Source organism: Oncorhynchus clarkii, chromosome 5 (genome assembly GCF_045791955.1).
Source record: "Oncorhynchus clarkii lewisi isolate Uvic-CL-2024 chromosome 5, UVic_Ocla_1.0, whole genome shotgun sequence".
Taxonomy (NCBI): Eukaryota; Metazoa; Chordata; class Actinopteri; order Salmoniformes; family Salmonidae; genus Oncorhynchus; species Oncorhynchus clarkii.
In genome coordinates this window covers 57,065,120-57,088,604 of record NC_092151.1, presented here as the reverse complement: position 1 = coordinate 57,088,604, position 23,485 = coordinate 57,065,120, and the positions used below count along the sequence as shown (strand labels likewise).

Below are 23,485 nucleotides of genomic sequence, written 5' to 3'. Positions count from 1 at the left end.
ACTGATGTTGGGCGATTAGGCCTGGCTTGCAGTCATCATTGTAATTCATCCCAAAGATGTTCGATGGGGTTGGGTTCAGGCCTCTGTGCAGGCCAGTGAAATTCTTCCACACCGACCTTAACAAACCATTTCTGTATGGACCTCACATTGTCCACAGGGGCATTATCATGCTGAAACAGGAAAGAGCCTTCCCCAAACGGATGCCACAAAGTTGGAAGCACAGAATCGTCTAGAATGTCATTGTATGCTGTAGCATTAAGATCTCCCTTCACTGGAACTAAGGGGCGAAGCCCGAACCATGAAAAACAGCCCCAGACCATTATTATTCCTCCCCCACCAAACTTGAAAGTTGGCATTATGCATTCGGGAAGGTAGCGTGTGGCTGAAACAGTCGAATCCACTAATTTGAAGGGATGTCCACATACTTTTGTATAAGTAGTGTACTTTGAGACATCTGAAAAAGGGGGAAGTGTTATACAGTACACTTTCACAAAGATGTCCCTTCCCTATCTCAAGAAGACAGTGTAGCGTTGGTCGCTTCATATCAAACCAATGCTTTGAAAGCAGATTACCTGTGTCTGCCTGATCCTGAAGTGGTGTTACAAAGCCCTTAACCGATCCATTTCTAATAGTGATCAATAGTGTGGACATTCATCTCGCTTGCTGCCAGATGCACTTTGGTGACTGACAGCACTGGCTTGGCAGCTCCTCTCTTTGTGTTTGGGCCAACCTCTGTTCTCCTCATACACTCCGGTCAATCACCTGGCCAAAAATAGAGACAGATATATACCATCATTATTTTGTTAAGCCAAACAGTTTCAAGAACATGACAAAGTACTTGATCACTAAAGGGGACATTCAAGCAGTGTGTATTTTATAATGCAAAAATTATTTGGGAGTTCATTTTAGCGCTGTATGAACCAGATACCCATGAAGCCTACCAGTCTGTTGGTCCTCCATTCATTGTCATATACTGTATCTCGTTGTGACACACCATCAACTATCTTTCCAGCTACAGTACCATTCAAAAGTTGAGACACACCTACTCATTCAAGGGTTTTTCTTAATTTTCACTATTTTCTACATTGTAGAATAATAGTAAAGACAAACTATGAATTAACATTTGGAATCATGTAGTAAAAAAAAAAAACATTTAAGTGTTAAACAAATCAAAATACATTTTATATTTTACATTCTTCAAAGTAGTCACCCTTTGCCTTGATTATAGATTTGCACACTCTTGGCATTCTCTCATTCTCTCAACCAGCTTCATGAGGAAAGATTTTCCAACAGTCTTGAAGGAGTTCCCACATATGCTGAGCACTTGTTGGCTGCTTTTCCTCCCAAACCATCTCAATTGGGTTGAGGTCGGGTGATTGTGGAGGCCAGGTCATCTGATGCAGCACTCCATCACACTCTTTCTTGGTCAAATAGCCCTTACACAGCCTGGAGGTGTGTTTTGGGTCATTGTCCTGATGAAAAACAAATGATAGTCCCACTAAGCGCAAACCAGATGGGAAGGCGTATCGCTGCAGAATGCTGTGGTAGCCATGCTGGTTAAGTGTGCCTTGAATTCTAAATAAATCACAGACAGGGTCACCAGCAAAGCACCCCCACAACATCACACCTCCTCCATGCTTGACGGTGGGAACCCCACCCCGAAGATCATCTGTTCACCTACTCTGCTTCTCACAAAGACACGGAGGTTGGAACCAAAAATCTCACATTTGGACTCATCAGACCAAAGGACAGATTTCCACTGGTCTAATGTCCATTGGTTCTGGGCCCAATCAAGTCTCTTCTTCTTATTGGTGTCCTTTAGTAGTGGTTTCAGCAATTTGACCATGAAGGCCTGATTCTCCTCTGAACATTTGATGTTGAGATCTATATGTTACTTGAACTCTGTGAAGCATTTATTTGGGCTGCAATCTGAGGTGCAGTTAACTCAAATGTATCCTCTGCAGCATAGGTAACTCTGGGTCTTCCTTTCCTGTGGCGGTCCTCATGAGAGTATCACGTTTCAGGTAAGACCCAGATGCAGACAATGTGGAAGAAACAAAAGTTTATTACTTGTACAGGCAAAACGACAGGCAAGGGCAGGCAGAGGTCAGTAATCCAGATAGGGTCCAAAAGGTCCAGAACAGTAGGCAGTCTCAGGGTCAGAGCAGGCAGGGTTCAATAATCCAGTGTGGTGTGGCAAGGTACAGAACGGCAGGCAGGCTCAGGGCAGGCAGAATGGTCAAATCAGGGAAAAAAGAGAAAACCGGAACTAGAACAGCCAGGAGCAAGGGGCAAAATACTGGTAGATTTCACAAAACAAAACAAACTGGCAACAGACAAACAGAGAACACAGGTATAAATACACTGGGGAGTAACAGGGAAGATTGAAGACATCTGGAGGGGGTGGAGACAAGCACAAAGACAGATGAAACAGATCAGGGTGTGACAGAGAGCCAGTTTCATCCTAGTGATTGATGTTTTTTGCGACTGCACTTGAAGAAACTTTCAAAGATTTTCCGCATTGACTGACTGTATGACATGTATTAAAGTAATGATGGACTGTCATTTTTCTTTCCTCATTGGAGCTGTTCTTGCTATAATATGGACTTGGTCTTTTACCAAATAGGGCTGTCACCCCTAACTTGTCACAACACAAATGATTGGCTCAAACGCATTAAGAAGGAAAGAAATTCCACAAATTAACTTTTAACAAGGCACACCTGTTAATTTAAATGAATTCCAGGTACAACCATTTGAAGCTGGTTGAGAGAATGTCAAGAGTGTGCAAAGCTGTCATCAACGCAAAGGGTGGCTACTTTGAAGAGTCTCAAATATATTTTGATTTGTTTAACACTTTGTTGGTTACTACATGATTCCACGTGTTATTTCATAGTTTTGATGTCTTCACTAGTATTCTACAATGTAGAAAATAGTAAAAACAAAGAAAAAGCCTTGAATGAATTGGTGGATCCAAACTTTTGACTAGTAATGCATATGCCATTGCCTCAACTTACAAGGCACATTCTTGTTTGATAAGTTGAAAATATGCCCCTGAATTCTAGAACATTTCGGGAACCATTTCTAAAAACTTGCTTGAAACCTGTTTCCTTAATTTGTACCAATACCTAAATACTTCCAATTTTTGAAGGTATTTTGCGTTTCACTCAACTTACTACGGGCCAGTTCCTGAAGTGTTGTAATATACTATATACCTGAGGTGTAGAAAACATTAGGAACACCTCTTTCCATGAAATAGACTGACTGGGAGAAAGCTATGCTCCCATTCAATTAGTGTAGATGAAGGGGAGGTTACAGGTTAAAGAAGGATTATTAAACATTGAGACAATTGAGATATGTATTGTCTGTGTGCCATTCAGAGGGCGAATGGGCAAGACAAAAGATTTGTGCCTTTGAACTGCAATGCTGCTTGATTTTCCACTCTCCGTGTGTATCAAGAATGGTCCACCACCCAAAGGACATCCAGCCAACTTGACACAACTGTGGGAAGCATTGGAGTCAACATGGCCAGCATCTCTGTGGAATGCTTTCGACACCTTGTAGCGTCCCTGCCCTTACGAATTAAGGCTGTTCTAAGGGCAAACGGGAGAGGTGGTGCAAATAAATATTAGGAAGGTGATCCTAATGTTTTGCTCACTCAGTATCCAACCAAGAGCCATCTCATTTCCACATCCTCTTAATTTTCCTTACCATTTTTGGATGTTTTGGCAAAGAGGTTCATGAGGACAAAGAGTGAGGAAGTTGTGCTTTCCAGGCCCTTTTTATTTTTATTTTTTTATTGTCACATAGGAGGGTAGCTGAAAAAGCAAAGTGAGTCATTCCTTTCTCAGACTACTGTGGAATGTTTCATCTGGAACTTGGATGGGTATTTGATCAGAGGAATTCAATATTATGAAATCAAACATGCATGACAAAGGCATAACATTGGTGTCAGTTTAGATTGTGACAGAGGAAAATAATACATACAACCAAAATGCATCCAACTACATCCTTATCTATTACGGGTATACAGATTACATTCTCAAACAGGAGCAGAGTTCAGTTTAATGTCGTAATTTGTTGATGAAGGGGGCAGACAGCACCCTTTTCCCCCCTAGTCTATCTAGAACCTAAAATGGTTCTTCGGCTGTCCCCATAGAACCCTTTGAGGAACCCTTTTTGACTCCAGATAGAACTCTTAAGGTTCCATGTAGGAAGGTTATTTGTGGAAACAAAAAGGGTTCTCTCTGGAATCAAAAAGGGTTATCCTAAATCCTTTTTTCTAAGAGCATAGCAACTGGGTTGCCTGATTTGTTTGGGGTGTGTCTGTGTGCCATGGATTCTCTTAGGGCCCTGCTGGAATGAGCTCAGGAAACACTGAGTCGCTGCCTCAGCCACTGCACTCAGGCTCTTGTGAAAGTGTTTAAAATAAGACATAGCTGAAGAACCAAAACAGGCTGTGTGACTGAACTCTCCACGCGAAGCTGCATTCAAGGCCAGCTCTATGTGGAGTTGGGAGTCCTGCCAGGTTTCTCTCTGCGACTGAGAAATGGAAACAGAAACACACACACACCCTTTCAGGGAAAAACACAGCTTTACACCAGGCACTTTCGAGTTTTGCTTTTAATTTCCCCTCATAGTGTTCCTTGCAGCTGACGCAGTGTGTGTGGGAACAGCTCAAATCTCCTCTCTCTGTCTCTCGTGTCTAATGTTGTGATTTCCTTTTTAATTACTGCCCCCCCTATCAGGGCATGAAGGGAACAGAGTGGGAGGAAAGGGGGGGGGGGGGGGCAGAGGGGGGAGAGCCAGGGCCACACCCCTTTCCTGTCCAGCAGAGGCAGAGTTTTAGGGGAGGTTCATCCTTTAGACAGACTCAGTCAGTTACTCACTCTGAGAGGAACCTCCTGCCTCTTTACACAGACACCTCCCGCAGGACAGGAAACACTCCGGATCAACTTTTTCCAATCATCATCATCCTCAGCACCACCACCACAACCTTCTTGTTCACCATGGCCAGCTCCAAGTCATCCCAGACCACCCGCAACATTGTGATCGCCTGCCTGGCCCTGTGGTCGGTAATCTCCCTCATCATCATTGTGGTGTGGGCCACCTCTCCGGACATGAAGAGTGCCAGCCAGTGCCGAGCTGAACTACAGACCCTGACGGAGAAGCACGAGGGGGCCAGGGTGGTGTACGCCAAGAACAAGGCAGCCCTGGAGGAGATGGTGGAGGAGGGCCACGCCAACCAGACCCGGCAGCTCAGGGAGACAGAAAGGCTCCTGGAGCACCTGGGACAGACCAACGTGTCCCTGGATGACTGTCGGCAGGAAAACGTGAGTGTTTGCATTGCCTCGCTTTGCTTTCCCTCCCCTCCTACTCCCCTCTCTGGTTCCCGCAGGCCTGAGGTTACAACTGACTTGCTCAATCCCTCAAGCTGCCAGTTATCCTCTGCCTCTCTCCTTCTTCTACCCTCTCCGTTGTACCTGATGTGTCATTTTAGATTGATTGGACATCCAAACCTAATCTAAACAGGCATGGCTATGATTTCATGTTTTTTTAATACCATTTCCATTTGACTGTTTGTCACAGTTTCAAAACATGTTACTGTATCATCAGGCCAAATAATTACTTGTGAAAATAAATGGCAGACCGAAAATCCACATTAGGCCTTTACATAACAACCAGAGGCACAATGGACAGACAGTATCCATTTAATGTGGACAGTTATGCAAATACTCTGCAAATGCAGCAATCAAAATATTAAAAGCAGCTAGTCCTTCCCAGGGAGTGGGTAAGAGGTCAAGATCAACCCTTCCTGGAAGAAGAGGGAAAGCAGAAATAGGGCACACCACATCTGTGTCTGAAATGGCACCCTACACCCTATATAGTGCTCTACTTTTGACCAGAAGTATGTAAGGAAAATGTTGCCATTTTGGCAGCAGTCCATGTTCTTTAAGCACAAAGGTCTTAATCTTTCACCGTTGTCTTTGATGAGATCATTATTTCCACTTCTTTTCTTCATAGATACTGTATTAGAGTAAATGTGTTCATTGGTGTTGTTTCACATAAAAACGCTGGATGAAAGGAATGTTTTCAGAGGCTGTTCTCATAGCCAAACCTGGTTCTGTCACAAGCCTGCTTTCACTCAGCATTTCAAATATGTGATAGGAGGGACTCCTTGGGATGACTGTGCCAATGTTCACAGAAGTTGTATTAACTAGTTCTGGGAATTCCTGAGGAGTTACTCAATGACCACCACTGTCTTTGTTGCAGGTTATTTTGGGTGGAAACATTACAGTCCTGGAAAAAGAAATCGAGACGCATAAAGAAATCGAGGCAAACCTCACTTCAGAAATCATGCTAAACCAAGGTAGGAAAATTGATGTCACGGTGGGAGGGTATGGGATTTTTGCCTCTGGTATTGGCTACCATGAAAGGAGCACTTTCTCAGCCACAATATTCTTAGCAGAATTTTCCCCTGTAACCATAGAAACCACCCTAGCTACGGTAAATAAATACACATTGGTTGGATATTGCGCCTTCAAAAATGAGTGTACATCATCTGAGGCTGTGATTACAAACGTTGGAAACTGATGACAAATTAGGATTTAAGTGCAAGTTCTAGCATAGTGAATGTCTTCACTAGCCCTCCCATCTGTTTACCATTCTTTAAAAGCAGTCACACAGGCTACTTCTACGGTGCCATTAAAAGTATTCATACTCCTTGACTTATTCCACATTTTGTTGTGTTACAGCCTGAATTGAAAATGGATTAAATAGATTATGTCTCCACCCATCTACACACAATACCCCATAATGACAAAGTGAAAACATGACTTTAGAAATGTCTGCAAATTTATTAAAAATGAAATACAGAAATATCTCACTTACATAAGTATTCACATCCCTGAGTCAGTACATGTTAGAATCACATTTGGCAGCAATTACATCTGCGAGTCTTTCTGAGTAAGTTTCTAAGAGCTTTGCACATCTGGATTGTACAATATTTGCACATTATTATTTTTTAAATTCTTCAAGCGCTGTTAAGTTGGTTGTTGATTATTGCTAGACAGCCATTTTCAAGTCTTGCCATAGATTTTCAAGACAATTTAAGTCAAAACTGTAACTAGGCCACTCAGGAACAACAGCCGATGACAAGCATACCCATAACAGGATGCAGCCACCACTATGCTTGAAAATACAGAGTGGTACTCAGTAATGTGTTGTATTGGATTTGCCACAAACATAGCACTTTTTAGCAGGACAAAAAGTTAATTGCTTTGCCACATGTTTTGCAGTATTACTTTAGTGCCTTGTTGCAAACAGGATGCATGTTTTGGAATTTTTTTTTCTGTACAGGCTTCCTTCTTTTCACTCTGTCAATTAGGTTAGTATTGTAGAGTAATTACAATGCTGTTGAGCCATCCTCAGTTTCTTGAATCACAGCCATTAAACTCTAAATGTTTCACAGTCCCCCTTGCCCTCATGGTGAAATCCCTGAGTGGTTTGTTCTGCTCCAGCAACTGAGTTAGGAAGGACACCTGTATCTTTGTCGTGACTGGGTGTATTGATACACCATCCAAAGTGTAATTAATAACTTCACCGTGCTCAAAGGGATATTCAATGTCTGCTTTAAAAAAATATTTTTTAACTCATCTACCAATAGGTTCCTTTCTTTACGAGGCATTGGAAAACCTCCCTGGTCTTTGTGGTTGAATATGTGTTTGAAATGCACTGCTCGACTGAGGGACATGACAAATAATTGTATGTGTGGGGTACAGAGACAAGGTAGTCATTCATAAATCATGTCAAACACTATTATTGCACACAGAGTGATGTGACTTGTTAAGTACATTTTTACTCCTGAACTTATTTAGGCTTGCCATAACAAAGGGGTTGAATAACTATTGACTCAAGACATTTCAGCTTTGAATTTTTAATTAGTAAAAATTTCGGAAAACATAATTCCACTTTGACATTATAGGTTAATGCGTGTAGGCCAGTGACAAAAACATCTACATTTAATCCATTTTAAATTCAGGCTGTAACACAACAAAACTCAAGGGGTGTGAGCTAACCGCTAACCGCTAAATGCTGAAAACCCTACAGATAAGAAGTGTATTCCAGAGCTAAGTAAGCTGTAACCAAGGGGCTAGCAAATAAATACAGTAGCTGTGACTTTTTTTTTTACAGTAGATTTCCTGACTTTGAACAACAGAAGGAAATTATAAGTTCCTGAGTAAAGGCGATATGGAAATGACACATTGTGTGAAAGGGGAGATGCCTGTTCTGATAAATATCAGGCACCCCGCCTTCAACAGGGTCTTAATGAGAAATACGTTTACAACATTTTAGCTGCCTGGGAGAGCCCTGTCAAACAGCATAGCTAGCATCTATTGCTGCAGTCTTGCCTACATTGGAAAATTAGAAAAACACAGCTAATGTGAGTGAAACCCCTTTGCTGCCAGACAATTCCCAAAATAGTTAAGAGACGTCATGGAGCCATGTACAGTACACCACTCATACTGATAAGCAATCCTAGGGCCAGACATGACCTTATAAGTTAATAAGGCATTATGTGAACTAGGGATGTCCTATTTTTGTCTATCAAAGAAGACATCGAAAACTGCCTTAACTACACAAAGTATGCCTTAGCATTAAATGTCACTGTCACTGAATTTCAAAACGTATTGTGGTAAACACAGATTACATGTTTTATTTCTGTCACTCAATGTTCTGATTTAGGCCTTATTATGATTTCAGAGCACATTGAATTACTTCACGAGAACCTGACACAGGCCTCTCACAAGTGGGCGTCCTGTGTGGCTTTGCATTCAGCTGCTGAGAGCCAGCGGATAGCAGCCGAGAGCCAGACCAAGGCCTGCGAGTCCAGCAAGCTGTATTTACAGAAGCAGCTGTAAGTATCAATTCAGTGACACTGAGCTGGTACAGATTTACACTGAGCTGGTATGAATTTACACCTTCAGATTGACTACTGTTATGAATCAGCTAAATAAGCCTGGCTGGTTTACCTTTTATGAGTGTCGATATTGTTTCTTGAACCATGGTTATATTTACAGGCAGAAGTGCAAAAAGGACGGTGGCCATGCCTCCGAACTATTGGATGACGGCGTTGCCGCACCCCAGACTAGCATTCTTGCCTTGGCCGTGGTCCTCTGCGTCAGTCTGCAATTGATAACATGTGAGTGTAATAGCACAGGGTGCTAACTAAGCATCATTATTCAATGCCATGGAGGCTTATAAGCAGTGTGGAAGATAAATCAAAGATCATAACAAGCATATAATAAATCGTAGTTTGTTTGAGTCGATATTCATAGACACTGTCTGCAACTGTCTATAATCCATATCTCAATGTGATAAAATATTTTAATTACACGTGGTTTCCAGGAACATAATGCATAGCCAGTGGGGTCAGCGAAGACGATTCAAGGGGAACACTGTTCTCCAGGACAATAGGAGGGACCTGGACTTGATATTATATGGATATCACTGCTGTACATCTTTCACTGTTAGGAAACTAATTGGGGAATCGGTCAATGATTATAGTTTATTTTGTTTCTTTTTCAATTATATTTTAAGAATTGTTAAACAAAAATGGTAAAACTTAGTCCTGGACAAAAGGGTTATACTTATTTGTTGCTTTTGAATGGTTTTCAGCTGCATTTACCACTCTCACATTTATATATGTTGGCTTATTTTATTGTTGAACCGTACCCTTACCTAGGCTACAATTTAATTGAATACTTAGGGTTGTAATGCTCATTTTTTGGGATATTTCAAGAAAGCACACTTTCGTTTAGGTTAAAGGTCTCTGTATTTATTTGTGTGTAAATGTTTGAATGTACTTTATAAGTACTGTCTGGTCGTCTCTTGTTTGTCCTGTCTTGACTTCTCCCCCCCCCCATTTTTTGTTTACCCTACTAGTTCTTTCCTACTTTTTGGTTGTAGTTTACCTTCTTCCCTATAATAAACAGTTTTATGTCCATGGGATGGTGAGATGGGGAGGGTTAAGAGGTGGAGGAGTTGCGCGACGGGATTGGGTATCAAGAAGACACTAGATAGATAATATTTTGTGCCTGGTGTACTGTTTTTTTTATATATTTCATTTATGATTAATTTGCACCATGTTTTAAATTACAAACAAAAGCTGTCCTGGAGGGGGAATTCATAAAATAAAGTCTGTCCAATTATTTTGGAGCTGGCCATTCATTTGTCACTTTAATTTCTATACTATATATTCTACCAATATTTTAAATGGGAAAAATAAGAACATACCGGTAGTTGTTGTTGAGAAGAACATTCATAATACAACAACGACCTGTTGAATGTAGTGGAAAGGAGAGGGGTTCACAGTGAGCTGGGAATGATAATGTGAGGAGCCAAGCCTAGGTTGGGAATTTGGCCATGACACCAGAATGAACCTACACTGGCTACAAGTACTAGAGATGATCTGCGATGACTGTTCACCATGGCCAGAATAATGCATTTGGGCCACCTACCTCCAAGGGACCTCCAGCCCCCCCAAAAACAACAACAAAAAGATTGTCAGAAAATAAATGCAGTTTTATAATGCCATTCTACAGTTTTTGTCATGAGGCTGAGAGCAAATTTCCTGCAATTCTACACATTTTGGGTTGGGCCAGAGCCAGAAAACATGTGGGCAAAGCGACGTTTAGAAAATGTGTCATTGAACATTGAGCAGCGGAAGAATTCAGTTTGAGTTGTTAGGCAAATTAATTTACACCTTTGATTGACTACTGTTATGAATCAGCTAAACACACATTTCCTGCTGTTTTAAAGCAAATTTCCTGCAATTTGCCATTGCTTATGACGTGTTCATATGCTATCACGGGGGCCCCCTGGAGGTGGGCACCCTTTGCAGGACACTGTCCCCATCATAACTGCCCTGGCCTGCGACCATATAAATTACTGGTCTAGGGCTTTGGAATGTCCTGTATCCGAGCAAGGAGTGCCCTCTACAGGCCCTCACACAAGGGGGTCTGGTAGCAGCCAGAGGCCTACTGTACTGTCTGGACAGATGCATCGACAAATGTATGCTAATGCAGGCTTGCCCTTACAGCGCACACTTTGTTGAAATAACACCCCTCTCGCTAAACATGCAGCCTGGAAATATTATATTAGCCTCACAGTCGGTGATTTTAGTGGCAATAGTAAAACTAGGTTGTGACTAGATTGACTACAGCTACGGACGGAAGTGATGCATAAATCGCCGAAATGTATTTTTTTTCCGTTGTTTCTGGGTGATTTTTTGCATTTTAACTAACCCTAACCCCTTTCCTAGCCGTTACCTAATTGTCATAACCTGCTATGCTATTTATGCTAACCTGCTGTGTAGGGTGACACGAAGCCTGGCGGTTTAGAGCGTTGGGCCAGTATCCGAAAGGTCGCCTGAATGGACTAAGGTGAAAAATGTTCCCACGAGCAAGGCACTTCGCCCTAATTGCTCCAGTAAATCACTCTGGATAAGAGTGTCTGCTAAAAGGTGCACGTGTAAATTCTCCGAACCTGCTACGAAAATTAAATTCTGGATACGCCATGTAATTCTTATCGTATTATGTTTTGATTAACACACTGTACCTACCGGTAGCCTGCTTCTTCCCCAAAGCAAGTCTGCTTGCGTGTGCGCAGCGTCTGACGCAGCGTATGACGCGGCTGGCCAGGAGACGAGAGTTGAATATGGAGGGAACTTTATGTTCTGCATGTGGTAAAGTTTCATTCGGAACTATCCCTGACAGTAGCTAGCTAACGTGAGTACTGTAGCAACTAGCTACAGTACTCTCCTAATTTCTACAAAATTGTAGCCTAGCTGATCTGGTGACTGGATAAACTCATTCTTGTCACACCTCAATCAACTGAGTGAGTAACATATATATACTGCAAAATCGTTTTGCGTGGTATGTCAGGGAACTACGGCAGTAGTTGACTGGCCCACTGCAAATGCGAAAGTGGTTAGGATTTGTTTTGATACGAAGGAACAGTAAACCCATCAACTACAGTTACTTAAGGAACATTTAGGAAATAGTAGCAGGACTTTTGTTTTTTTGGTTCGAGCTATCAAATATCAGCCAGTAATATTTTTGAAACGTCATAGCTAGACGATAGCCTCATAGCCATACTAATAAGAATGATAATATTCATTCTTAATTCTATGCTCACTACATTGAGATTGTCGCCCTGCAGATTCTGGCTAGCTAGCTAGTTACATGGAAGCATCTGAATATCTCCTATGCAAGTGGAAAGGCCACCACTGGCCAGCTAAGGTAAGGCAAAGACATTACCAGGCTAACATCATTTGGATACGTGCACATACACAAATGACCACACATCCCTGTCAGTATCAGATGGAATCTGTACACATGTTCTCAAAAGCTCTCTCTAGTACAGTATTTTGGAGGGAAGGGGTGCAGTATTTAGCATCCGTTTCACATACAGCTATTGTTTCACTTGTACAAGGTTTTGAGAAGAGTGTGCAATTCCAAGAGGAAGAAGGATATGGAAGTGGAAATGTTGGGAGAAGGTCACAGGTAGGCTGGCACCTCTTGTTATTGACAAACTTAGTACACTTCTCTCGCTCTGACATGGATACATTCATCAATAACCATTAGAGGAGTGTGTATTTTGTTTTGCAGAGTGTGGGTGCAGCAGAAGGAAACACAAGCCCTGACCCAAGAATGCATCGAGAGCATCTCTGGACATCTGAGTAAGTCCCACAACACTTCTCTGTCAACATACAGTACCTTCATTTATTAACCAGTGCCAGTCAGTTCTTCCTCCTAACCACAAGTTATCTTATGTCACATGACTAGAGACAATGGAAGTGGCTCTGTTCGTGTACAATGAGCCTCATTTCCTTTTGAGATATGCAGAGTTTTACACCTTTATACTGTCCAACCTCATCTCCCATATCACCTATGAGCCATCTGAAGCAGGGATTATTTCCTTGTAGCTGCCTAGGCCTTTGTGTGTTAGTGTTTCTAGTCAACATTCGGTTCCATTTCAATTTGTCCCGTTGAGATCATAAACATTTTGTAATTATAAACCTGGCTCACTTTCAGCAATTGTCAAGACATTTACATAATTTAATTCCGATACCATTTCAGATTAGGGAGTGACTTCCCGTAAGTAGGCCCTTGAGTTAGTGAGTACTTGTAGGACAAAGTGTTGTACAGTTGAGTCGAATCCACATTTGCATACTCAATATGTTACTCAACTTACTGCCATACTTGGTGATACTGATGCAAAAGCAGAGCTCTTGATTTTGGAAAACAATGAAGACCTGACCAGTTATAATGAAATTATTTAATTTGTCACGCAGACTAGTTATTTGGCATGATTGATAATCTAGTGTAAAGGGCAGATATTTTGGACATCATGGGATCAGATAAGAGTAAAGATGCTAACATATGAGATTATACATGTCAACTACAATGCCTTGTTTGCTATTATATGATCGTTGGTTACAATATGATCATGTGTGCTTGCATACAATGTCACTTAAATCTCCCACATCACTCTTATCCCAAACTCGTGAAGACTGAACAACAATAGTATCTTTCATCCTCGCGCAGGTGATCATGCTTCCAAAAGGAGGGACCCAATAAGAGAATTGAAATACCGGAGAGCACTGCGCTTGGCATTGGATATGTTCCCCTCAGGAGAGACGAGCAGCACTCTGGTGTTAGGAGACCCCAGAACATCCGAAAAGGGAAGAGACCAACAGTTGCCATTGGCGCCTGAAGAGCAAGAAACGAGAGCAAGAGGCGTCATCCGAGCAAATGTCAGCAAAAGTGATACAGAAGCAGACCAGGAAAGCACAAAACTTAGAGACAGTAGTAGTAGTAGATACTGAAGAGCGCTCAAACGAGGTCTTCACAAGCCCTTAAGATTAGAAGGAAGTGTTGCAATAGTCAGATGGTGGACCCAGCAAGCCCAGTGCTCCAGCTTGTGGAATTCTAGGAATTTGAGTGAGAATGAGGATACCAGTCCACCAAAGCAGGCCAGACAGAGTCCAATTCTCAATACATCACCAGAGAACACTTCAGGCCATTCCAGTTACAAGTTATGGGATGCCTATGAGACACCTAAGCAAAGGGCAGCCAAGTTCAGACTTATGTATAGGCACGCTGAGACACAGGTACTTCTGTGCTGCAAACTTGACACTAGACACAAATGTCACACAGACAATTTTAAATTCACGAGAACTAGTCAGTCACCACTGCAACTGTTTCAATGCCTTAATATGGCTCTCCACTACTTTTGACGCCAGTTGAGTTAATAAGGCCATCATAACAACCATGCCATGATGTTGTTTATGTCCCCACAGGAGCCTCAGTCTGAGGGAAACAACGATTGTGCCTCTCAAAAAACAAGTCCGGGTGCAGCTCAAGAGAATGTCACTGTTCACAGTAAGCCAAATAGGTTCTAATTGCATACAGTGCATTCGGAAAGTATTCAGACCCCTTGACTTTTAGCGCGCCGGAGGGGATAACTGCCGTTTTATGGGTTCCTAACCACCTGTGGTATTTTGTGTTTTTTCACATTGTTTGTAACTTATTTTGTTCATAATGTTGGTGCTACCGTCTCTTACTCGGTATCGGTACCCCCTGTATATAGCCTCGTTAGTTATTTTATTGTTAATTTAGTAAATATTTTCTTAACTCTTTTTCTTGAAGTGCATTGTTGGTTAAGGGCTTGTAAGTAAGCATTTCACGTTAAGGTCTATGCCTGTTGTATTCGGCGCATGGGACAAATAAAATTTGTTCCACATTTTGTTACAGCCTTATTCTAAAATGTTTAAATTAGTTTTCCCCCCTCATCAAGCTATACACAATACCCCATAATGCCAAAGCAAAAACAGGTTTAGATATTTTTACAAATTAAACAAATATAAAAAATAGATCACATTTACATAATTATTCAGACCCTTTACTCAGTACTTTGTATGACGCCAGAAGCTTGCCACACCTGTATTTGGGGACTTTCATTATTCGCTGCAGATCCTCTCAAGCTCTGTCGGGTTGGATGAGGAGCATTGGTTTGAGGCTATTTTACAGGTTCAAGTCTGGGCTCTGGCTGGGCCACTCAAGGACATTGAGACTTGTCCCGAAGCCACTCCTGCATTGTCTATGCTGTGTGCTTAGGGTCGTTGTCTTGTTGGAAGGTGAACCTTTGCCCAGTCTCAAGTCCTGAGCGCTCTGGAGCAGGTTTTCATCAAGGATCTCTGTACTTTGCTCCATTCATCTTTCATTCGAGCCTGACTAGTCTCCCAGTCAGTCACTGCCACTGAAAATACATCCCCACAGCATGATGCTTCCACCACCATGCTTCACCTTAGGGATGGTGCCAGTTTTCCTCCAGACATGATGCTTGGCAATCAGGCCAAAGAGTTCAATCTTGGTTTCATCAGACCAGATAATCTTCTTTCTCATAGTCTGAGAGTCCTTTAGGTGCCCTTTAACAAACTGTGATTCCAAACTTCTTCCATTTAAGAATGATGAGGCCACTGCGTTCTTGGGGACCTTCAATGCTGCAATTATTTTTTTGATACCCTTTCGCAGATCTGTGCCTCGACACAATCCAGTCTCAGAGCTCTACGGACAATTCCTTCGACCTCATGGCTTGGTTTTTGCTCTGACATGCACTGTCAACTGTGGGACCTTATATACAGTGCCTTGCGAAAGTATTCGGCCCCCTTGAACGTTGCGACCTTTTGCCACATTTCAGGCTTCAAACATAAAGATATAAAACTGTATTTTTTTGTGAAGAATCAACAACAAGTGGGACACAATCATGAAGTTGAACGACATTTATTGGATATTTCAAACTTTTTTAACAAATCAAAAACTGAAAAATTGGGCGTGCAAAATTATTCAGCCCCCTTAAGTTAATACTTTGTAGCGCCACCTTTTGCTGCGATTACAGCTGTAAGTCGCTTGGGGTATGTCTCTATCAAAGACTTCTTCCACATGTTTGGTGTGTCTCCCAGGTGGCTTGTGGCAAACTTTAAACTACACTTTTTATGGATATCTTTAAGAAATGGCTTTCTTCTTGCCACTCTTCCATAAAGGCCAGATTTGTGCAATATACGACTGATTGTTGTCCTATGGACAGAGTCTCCCACCTCAGCTGTAGATCCCTGCAGTTCATCCAGAGTGATCATGGGCCTCTTGGCTGCATCTCTGATCAGTCTTCTCCTTGTATGAGCTGAAAGTTTAGAGGTCTTGGTAGATTTGCAGTGGTCTGATACTCCTTCCATTTCAATATTATTCAATATTATCGCTTGCACAGTGCTCCTTGGGATGTTTAAAGCTTGGGAAATCTTTTTGTATCCAAATCCGGCTTTAAACTTCTTCACAACAGTATCTCGGACCTGCCTGGTGTGTTCCTTGTTCTTCATGATGCTCTCTGCGCTTTTAACGGACCTCTGAGACTATCACAGTGCAGGTGCATTTATACGGAGACTTGATTACACACAGGTGGATTGTATTTATCATCATTAGTCATTTAGGTCAACATTGGATCATTCAGAGATCCTCACTGAACTTCTGGAGAGAGTTTGCTGCACTAAAAGTAAAGGGGCTGAATAATTTTGCACGCCCAATTTTTCAGTTTTTGATTTGTTAAAAAAGTTTGAAATATCCAATAAATGTCGTTGCACTTCATGATTGTGTCCCACTTGTTGTTGATTCTTCACAAAAAAATACAGTTTTATATCTTTATGTTTGAAGCCTGAAATGTGGCAAAAGGTCGCAAAGTTCAAGGGGGCCGAATACTTTCGCAAGGCACTGTATATACAGGTGTGTGCCAAATCCTGTTCAATCAATAGAATTTACCACAGGGGGACTCCAATCACGTTGTAGAAACATCTCAAGGATGATCAATGGAAACAGGATGCACCTGAGCTCAATTTCGAGTCTCATAGCAAAGGTTCTGAATACCTATGTAAATACGTTTAAAAAAAAAAAAAAAAACATTTGCTACACTTTTCAAAAAACCTGTTTTCACTTTGTCATTATGGGGTATTGTGTGTAAATTAATGAGGGAAAAATGTATTTGATCCATTTTAGAATAAGGCTGTAACGTAAAACAAAATGTGGAAAAAGTCAAGGGGTCTGAATAATTTCCGAATGCACTGTATGCCATTCAATGTAAGCAGGAACACTTGAATATTCCATTTGAAGATTGTAGATTGTAAAAAGTTGGTACATGTGAAATTTGTGTCACTGCTAGGTGTGGCCGATGTGTCAAGTGATTTGAGCCTTACTCCACCTTCTTCATCCCCACTGCAACCGCTCCAAGTGTCCTTCAACGAACAGGAGGACAGTAGTCTGGAGGATGATGACCTACCCAGTTTCATTTCACCAAAGAGTAAGCTAGTTTTACACTGCTCTCTAAACTGCATGTCTCACATGAAGTCTATATGATATTGTTTCATTGGTTTACTTTGTTATGAAAGATTGGATGATTTTCTTTTTGTGCCCCCCCCAGAAACCCTATCCATCACAAAGGGAGCTTGTGTCTGGTGTAAATATCGACGTTGCCCCTTCTGGCCTGCTATGGTAATTTTCATTAGTCCAATTGATTTTCACTCCTACTCATTCCTAGTATGCTTTCTTCTATCATTAGTGATTTGGAATGGGACTGGACTTACACTTGCATGTATGACATGTTTGCTTCTCATGTCATCGTCAGATCATGTATGTTTCCCGCAAAGAGAAGAAAGCCAGCGTCGTGTTCATCGACACATTTCTTTTCACACAGAAGAGGAAGAGGTGAGCATCTTCAGTAAAACTGATAATGATTGTAGATATGAAAGATGATATTGTAGATGTTTTCAAACCTCATTTATGCTGGGAAGCTGTTTTCATGTGCTGTTATTAGCTGTAACAAATTATCTCTATGTAAACAAGACGAATATGTATTTTTATGGCTGTAACCTGACGGAATTTGGTCTTTACGAAAGAAGGTAGGAAGGAAACATGAATCTTTCGCATAGTTCTGCCCTACTGTGGCTCCAAGGTTAGTCACATATTTATTTAGTGACACGACTTTGAAGGATGAATAAAACATTTTATTTTGCCCTTCTTTAGCGTCAAGGTCTCCTTAAAGAATATCAAGCCCTTTGACTGTGAGGAGTCAAATGAGTTGGTGGTGAGATTTTGCTTTACTTGCACTTAAAGTATATGATAAATATTATGTCATTAATGTGCCATGTTTGACTTCCAAATATTGACATGTAGATCCTGTTTTCCATTCAACCTTTTTATGCAAGTGAAGTACATGTTAGGTAAAAATGGCACGACAGTCCAGATAGAAGCATCCAACTTTCCAAATGTCGACAAAATCAAACATGCTAGACAAGGTGATCTTTTCATGCCTGTAAATTGTATTATGCAAGAAATATTGAGATAATAACCATCATATCGAAGTAAACGTGGAGTCACGCGATGACGGGTCGTCCTCCCACTATGACTCGGGAAAGCATCCAGTTTATTAGGCTACAGATGAAATAATTCACAGGGCGGTGACAGTGCACCTTGATGAGCTTGATGCTCCTTTCCAATAAATGTTTAGTATCTTATTCTGATGACATGATAATCGATGCTTGTCTGCCGTTTGACAAATACAAATAATATCGCTGTATTGTCCAAAATAATCCTGTGATGTAGGCTATACCTGCACTGTATCTGCGAGCTGTTGGCTAGGGCGCATGTGCCAAGACCAGAGTGGGTAGATTTGCTATATAACACAAAAAAAATTGTGACAAAACCATCAGTAGAGTTGAAAATGTGATGGAAACCTAAGGTTAATTTTATGTGCGCTATGTCATCTCTCACTGCCTTTTATCCGCAACAAGTCAATTTGAGGGAAACACATCTCTGGTGGGAAAATGCCCTTATTGGTTTTCTGCAGATTTTAGATTATTTACATGAAAATCAGTCACTAATTGGATGGAAACCTAGCTATTGAAATTGCTTTGTATTTACTTATTGTTTATTTGTTACTTCAGTTGATGTATGTATGGAGAATGTGAGGTGAAATGTGAGGTGAAATGTGGGTATCTCTCACAGGACAAAGCCAAGGAGATATATGGTACTGCCATCCACTATTGCCTGAAGCTTATTGGGGACTATAGAATTCGCCTTGGTAAGAGAACCTTCAAACATAGGAGGTTAGGATTTGACTCTGTCCAATGTCTTCAGTTGGATATGCAGTACACAATGTTCTGTAGCTAGTGTTTCAATCAATTGAGGTTCTAAGCCTGCATATAATTGAATGACCAGTGAATCAAATGTTTATGCATTTGTTCCCCCAGGTTGTGGTTCATTTTCCGGTTCCCTCGTTGAGTATGTTGCTGATGACATCAGTAAGTTTTGAAATGGCCTGTGTTCAAAGTCATTTTTTGTACCTATTTCATTGCTATTTAATGCGAATTCCTAGGTACAAGCAAGCAAGTCAGGTTCTTCCACAGACTGGCAGGAACAACTATCAAAACAAACCATGTGCCAAGGAGGCGATAGTAGAATGAGAATATGGAGCAACATTTCTTGACAGGAACCTCCATACTCTGGTTGATAACAATGGGGCATTCTTCTCTATGAACCATTATGAAAGTTTAACACTTTTGTTTAACATTGTTAGATTGTCAGTGTATAATAATTATTGCCAATTCCATTGTATAACTCCTATTTGTGCTCCTGCCCGCCAGGCATCCCTATGAGAAAGCTGTACCTTCTCGGCCCATCTGACAGTTATCTGGCCTCGCCAAGTCAAGACGTGGAGGACCAGAGAAGTTACCAGGGGACTCCGGAAGACCATGCGACCACCGAGGGCAGTGACCAGGAGCCACAGGTCTCCAAGAGACTGCTACCTGACCGCGCCAAGGCTGCACGGGACCGGGCCAACGACAAACTACTGCAGTTCATCGTCGATAAAAGAGGCGTGGAAAGGCACTTGCAGGTCAGAGAGTTAGTAAGCTGAGGGAAGAAGAGAGTAAAACAGCTTATCCCTGGGCAATGGTTAGGCATCTTTTCTTCTCTTTTCTCCATATCATAGGCTATTATCAGCGGTCAGGTGGTGTCCAAGTGGCTGAAAGCCTTCCGCAAGGCCAGTGGTCAAGCAGTGGACCCCTACTTTGAGACGGACCAGCAGGTGGAGCAGGTTTTCACTTATCTCAGGAGCATCATGGAGGAAGCCTTGCCAAGTCTGCCAGAGTTAGATCAGATCCGCTTCATCCTCGAAGTGCTCTTACCAGAGGTGACTCAATGTCTTGAGCGTTGTTGCAGATTGGTCCTAGAATTGTACATGCGCAAATGGCATGACAACAATTGTGAGAGTTAGCTATTACAGTGAAGCGCATTCAAATGCGACCAGGCTAGTGTTCTTGGAGTAGTATGCAAATACAGAACTATATGTAATTCAAATGTGTTTTTGTATCCTATGCTCTCCAACTGTCCTTTATTTTATTCCATCTCACAAGTTTGATATTTTCAGGCTGTCATTCATGGAATCTCGGAGGTCGATGACATATCCCTGGTTAAGGCTGAAGAGAAATACTCACAAGGGCCTGGCATCAGTAATAGGTGAGAGGTTGACACTGTATTTGTCTGTTATCTTTTGTGATTTCATGGACTGTAGCTTGTTTTTATTTTGCTGATAGTATTTCCCTTTAATCATTTCAGAGAGCGAGAGGAGTTTGACCTTATGATTGTGCAGCAGATGAAGAAAAAGCACTGCAGAAAAGATAAAGAATAAGAAGAGTTGTGTGTTCTGTTTCGGGTTTGCATTGGCTAATGCCACTAGTGTTTATATTGTTCATAGGTTATGTGTTTATAGGTTACATACTCTTTATTTTTCAATACAATCATTTGTATACTGAACAAAAATATAAACGCAATATGCAACAATTTCAAAGATTTTACTGAGTTACAGTTCCTATAAGGAAATCAATCAATTGAGAAATTCATTAGGCCCTAATCTATCGATTTCACATGACTGGGAATATAGATATGTATCTGTTGGCCACAGATACCTTTATAAAAATGGTAAGGGCGTGGATCAGTATCTAGTGTGACCACCATTTGCCTCAAGCAGCGTGACACATCTTCACATAAAGTTGATGAGGCTGTTGATTGTGGTCTGTGGAACTCTTTTTCAATGGCTGTGTGAAGTTGCTGGATATTGTCGGAAACTGGAACACGCTTACACGATCCAGCGCATCCCAAACAGACTCAATTTCTGGTGAGTATGCAGGCCATGGAAGAACTGGGACATTTTTCAGGAATTGTGTACAGATCCTTGCGACATGAGGCCTGTGCATTATTATGCTGAAACATGAGGTGATGGCGGCAGATGAATGGCATGACAATGGGCCTCAGGATCTTGTCACAGTGTATCTGTGCATTCAAATTGCCATTGATGAAATGCAATTATGTTCGTTGTCCATAGCTTATGCCTGCCCGTACCATAACCCCACCACTACCATGGAACACTCTATTCACAACGTTGGCATCGCAAACCACTCACCTACATGACGCCATACACGTGTTCTGTGGTTGTGAGGCAGTTAATGGTAGAGAAATTAACATTAAATTCTCTTATTTCAGCTCATGAAACATGGGACCAACACTTTACATGTTGCATTTATATGTTTGTGCAGTGTACATTGGTGTAGCTGTAACGGTGGTGGTTTGTTTATTTTCCATGGCTTTCCCCCCTAACAATTATTTTCTGGAGCTACAGTTGAATGGAATCCACAATTGCATACTCGGTATGTTACTCAACTTCCTGCCATAATTGGTGATACAGATGCAAATGTAGAGCTCTTGAAAAAGCAAAATTCCAACCAGTTAAAGTGAAATGAGGTAATTTGTCACGCGGTCTAGTTATTTGGCATGATTGATCATCTTGTGTGATGGGCAGAGATACATGTACAAATTGAAATAGCTATAACGGTGGTGGTTTGTTTCTTTTCAATGTATTTTCCTTTACAATTATTTTCTTAAACTTGTTGCTATTATTCTGATTGAGGTATGTTTGTATCGCCAAAGCACAAAGCGGATCTCAGGATGAAAGCAAAAAAATTACGTTGATGTTTTTACACATATATGTGTTTGCTGCATATATTCTCTGTTGCCAAGACGACCGTGATTGGGAGTCCCATATAGCTGCGCACAATTGGTGCGAGTTAGGTTTTGGCCAGTGTTTGGTTACAAATTCGTTAGGGTTTGGCCGGTGTAGACTGTCATTGTAAATAACAATTTGTTCTTAACTAACATGCCTAGTCCAGTGAAACTTTCTGCTTTTCATCGGCAGGTTTTCTTGTCATGGTCCTTAATTTATAAACACAATTTTTCTCCACACAGATATTATATATGGAATAATCGGGATATATTGTATAAAAATACCTCTCTGTTTTTAGAATATTGGTTCCAAAATAATATCCTATTGGTGAGCCAACTGGTAAATGCAGAGGGTCTTTTACTCAGTTATAAAGAATTCTTATCACTTTACAAGGTCCCTGTAACACCTAAAGATTTTGCAATTGTTTTAGATGCCATTCCCTCAGGTGTTGCTTTATTATTCAGTAACGTGTCAAGACCTGACCCTCAGAGCCTACTTTCTATTGACCCTGTTGACTCATCAGTAGGAAAGATTTGTTTCTCTTTTGGTCCATTCAACAACAGAGCGATACGATTCTTGTTTCAGCAGGATGTTGTATCTATCTATACCTTATGTCATGCTTTATTGGAATGGATTTATTGATAATATCTGTTGGAAAAAAGTTTGGATGTTGCCACACACATACCTACTTGTTAACAAAATTAAGGAAGTTTCCTTTAAAATTATTCATAAATATTATCCTGCCAACCACTATTTGAAGAAGTTTAAGGAAAACATAAACTCAAATTGCTCCTTTTGTAATGACCACCCAGAAACAGTTGTGCATCTTTTTTGGCATTGTATGCATGTAAGAAAACTGTGGCAAGACATCAGTAGGTTTATAATTGAACACATTTATGAAGATTTTACACTATTGTGGAGAGATGTACTGTTTGGATTCTTTACATACAATAGAAATAAGCAGAATCATTTTTAGGTAATTTCATTATTCTTTTGGCCAAATTTCATATACACAAATGTAAATTTACAAACAGAACCACATTTTCGTACCCTACAAAAATAAATTGAACTGTAATTTAAGACGGTTAAATGCTCTACTAACAAAAAAGCTGTTAGAATTGTAAGTATATGCATGTCCCTTAAGGTCCTTGTGTAATTGTAATGTGATATTGTACCCCCTAGCTCGATTGTCTATTGTTTGTAATCTATGTATGCTTGTGTTCCCTCATGTGCTTTATGTATTGATTTGTTATTAATAAAAATAAAAAATAACATGCCTAGTTAAAGGTAAAAGATATAAACCTACATAACCCAGAGTCCATAC

At 41.0% G+C, this 23,485-nt stretch overlaps 2 protein-coding genes across 4 annotated transcripts; both read left to right on the top strand.

Moving 5' to 3' along the window:
- Positions 1-4,633: 4,633 nt before the first annotated feature.
- Positions 4,634-10,208, top strand: LOC139409058 (uncharacterized). The gene is made up of 5 exons (XM_071153725.1): positions 4,634-5,330; positions 6,271-6,367; positions 8,761-8,914; positions 9,078-9,199; positions 9,406-10,208. Coding segments are annotated over exons 1-5 (957 nt in total). The 5' UTR covers positions 4,634-4,748; the 3' UTR covers positions 9,408-10,208.
- Positions 10,209-11,665: 1,457 nt separating this feature from the next.
- LOC139409057 (PWWP domain-containing DNA repair factor 3A-like) lies at positions 11,666-23,464 on the top strand. Of its 3 annotated transcripts, none has more exons than XM_071153722.1 (16): positions 11,666-11,895; positions 12,220-12,299; positions 12,493-12,563; positions 12,669-12,739; positions 13,608-13,816; positions 14,363-14,444; positions 17,269-17,406; positions 17,527-17,597; positions 17,731-17,810; positions 18,129-18,189; positions 19,110-19,185; positions 19,355-19,405; positions 19,748-19,998; positions 20,095-20,295; positions 20,533-20,621; positions 20,721-23,464. In XM_071153722.1, exons 2-16 carry the CDS (start codon positions 12,243-12,245, stop codon positions 20,791-20,793), a joined length of 1,581 nt encoding a protein of 526 aa, XP_071009823.1. In that variant the 5' UTR covers positions 11,666-11,895; positions 12,220-12,242; the 3' UTR covers positions 20,794-23,464. The 3 variants fall into 3 exon arrangements, with proteins under 3 accessions (XP_071009823.1, XP_071009822.1, XP_071009824.1); XM_071153721.1 differs by having other exon boundaries at positions 11,701-11,895; positions 12,645-12,739; positions 20,721-23,454; XM_071153723.1 differs by lacking the exon at positions 11,666-11,895 and having other exon boundaries at positions 12,093-12,299; positions 20,721-23,454.
- Positions 23,465-23,485: the final 21 nt, after the last annotated feature.

Coding starts and splice junctions, on each gene's coding strand:
- LOC139409058 (XM_071153725.1), top strand. CDS start 4,749: ATGAAGGGAACAGAGTGGGAGGAAAGGGGGGGGGGGGGGGCAGAGGGG. Junction 5,331..6,270: donor ATGACTGTCGGCAGGAAAAC/GTGAGTGTTTGC, acceptor TCTTTGTTGCAG/GTTATTTTGGGTGGAAACAT. Junction 8,915..9,077: donor CTGTATTTACAGAAGCAGCT/GTAAGTATCAAT, acceptor TTATATTTACAG/GCAGAAGTGCAAAAAGGACG.
- LOC139409057 (XM_071153721.1), top strand. CDS start 12,243: ATGGAAGCATCTGAATATCTCCTATGCAAGTGGAAAGGCCACCACTGG. Junction 12,564..12,644: donor ATGTTGGGAGAAGGTCACAG/GTAGGCTGGCAC, acceptor AATAACCATTAG/AGGAGTGTGTATTTTGTTTT. Junction 19,186..19,354: donor GGACTATAGAATTCGCCTTG/GTAAGAGAACCT, acceptor TTGTTCCCCCAG/GTTGTGGTTCATTTTCCGGT.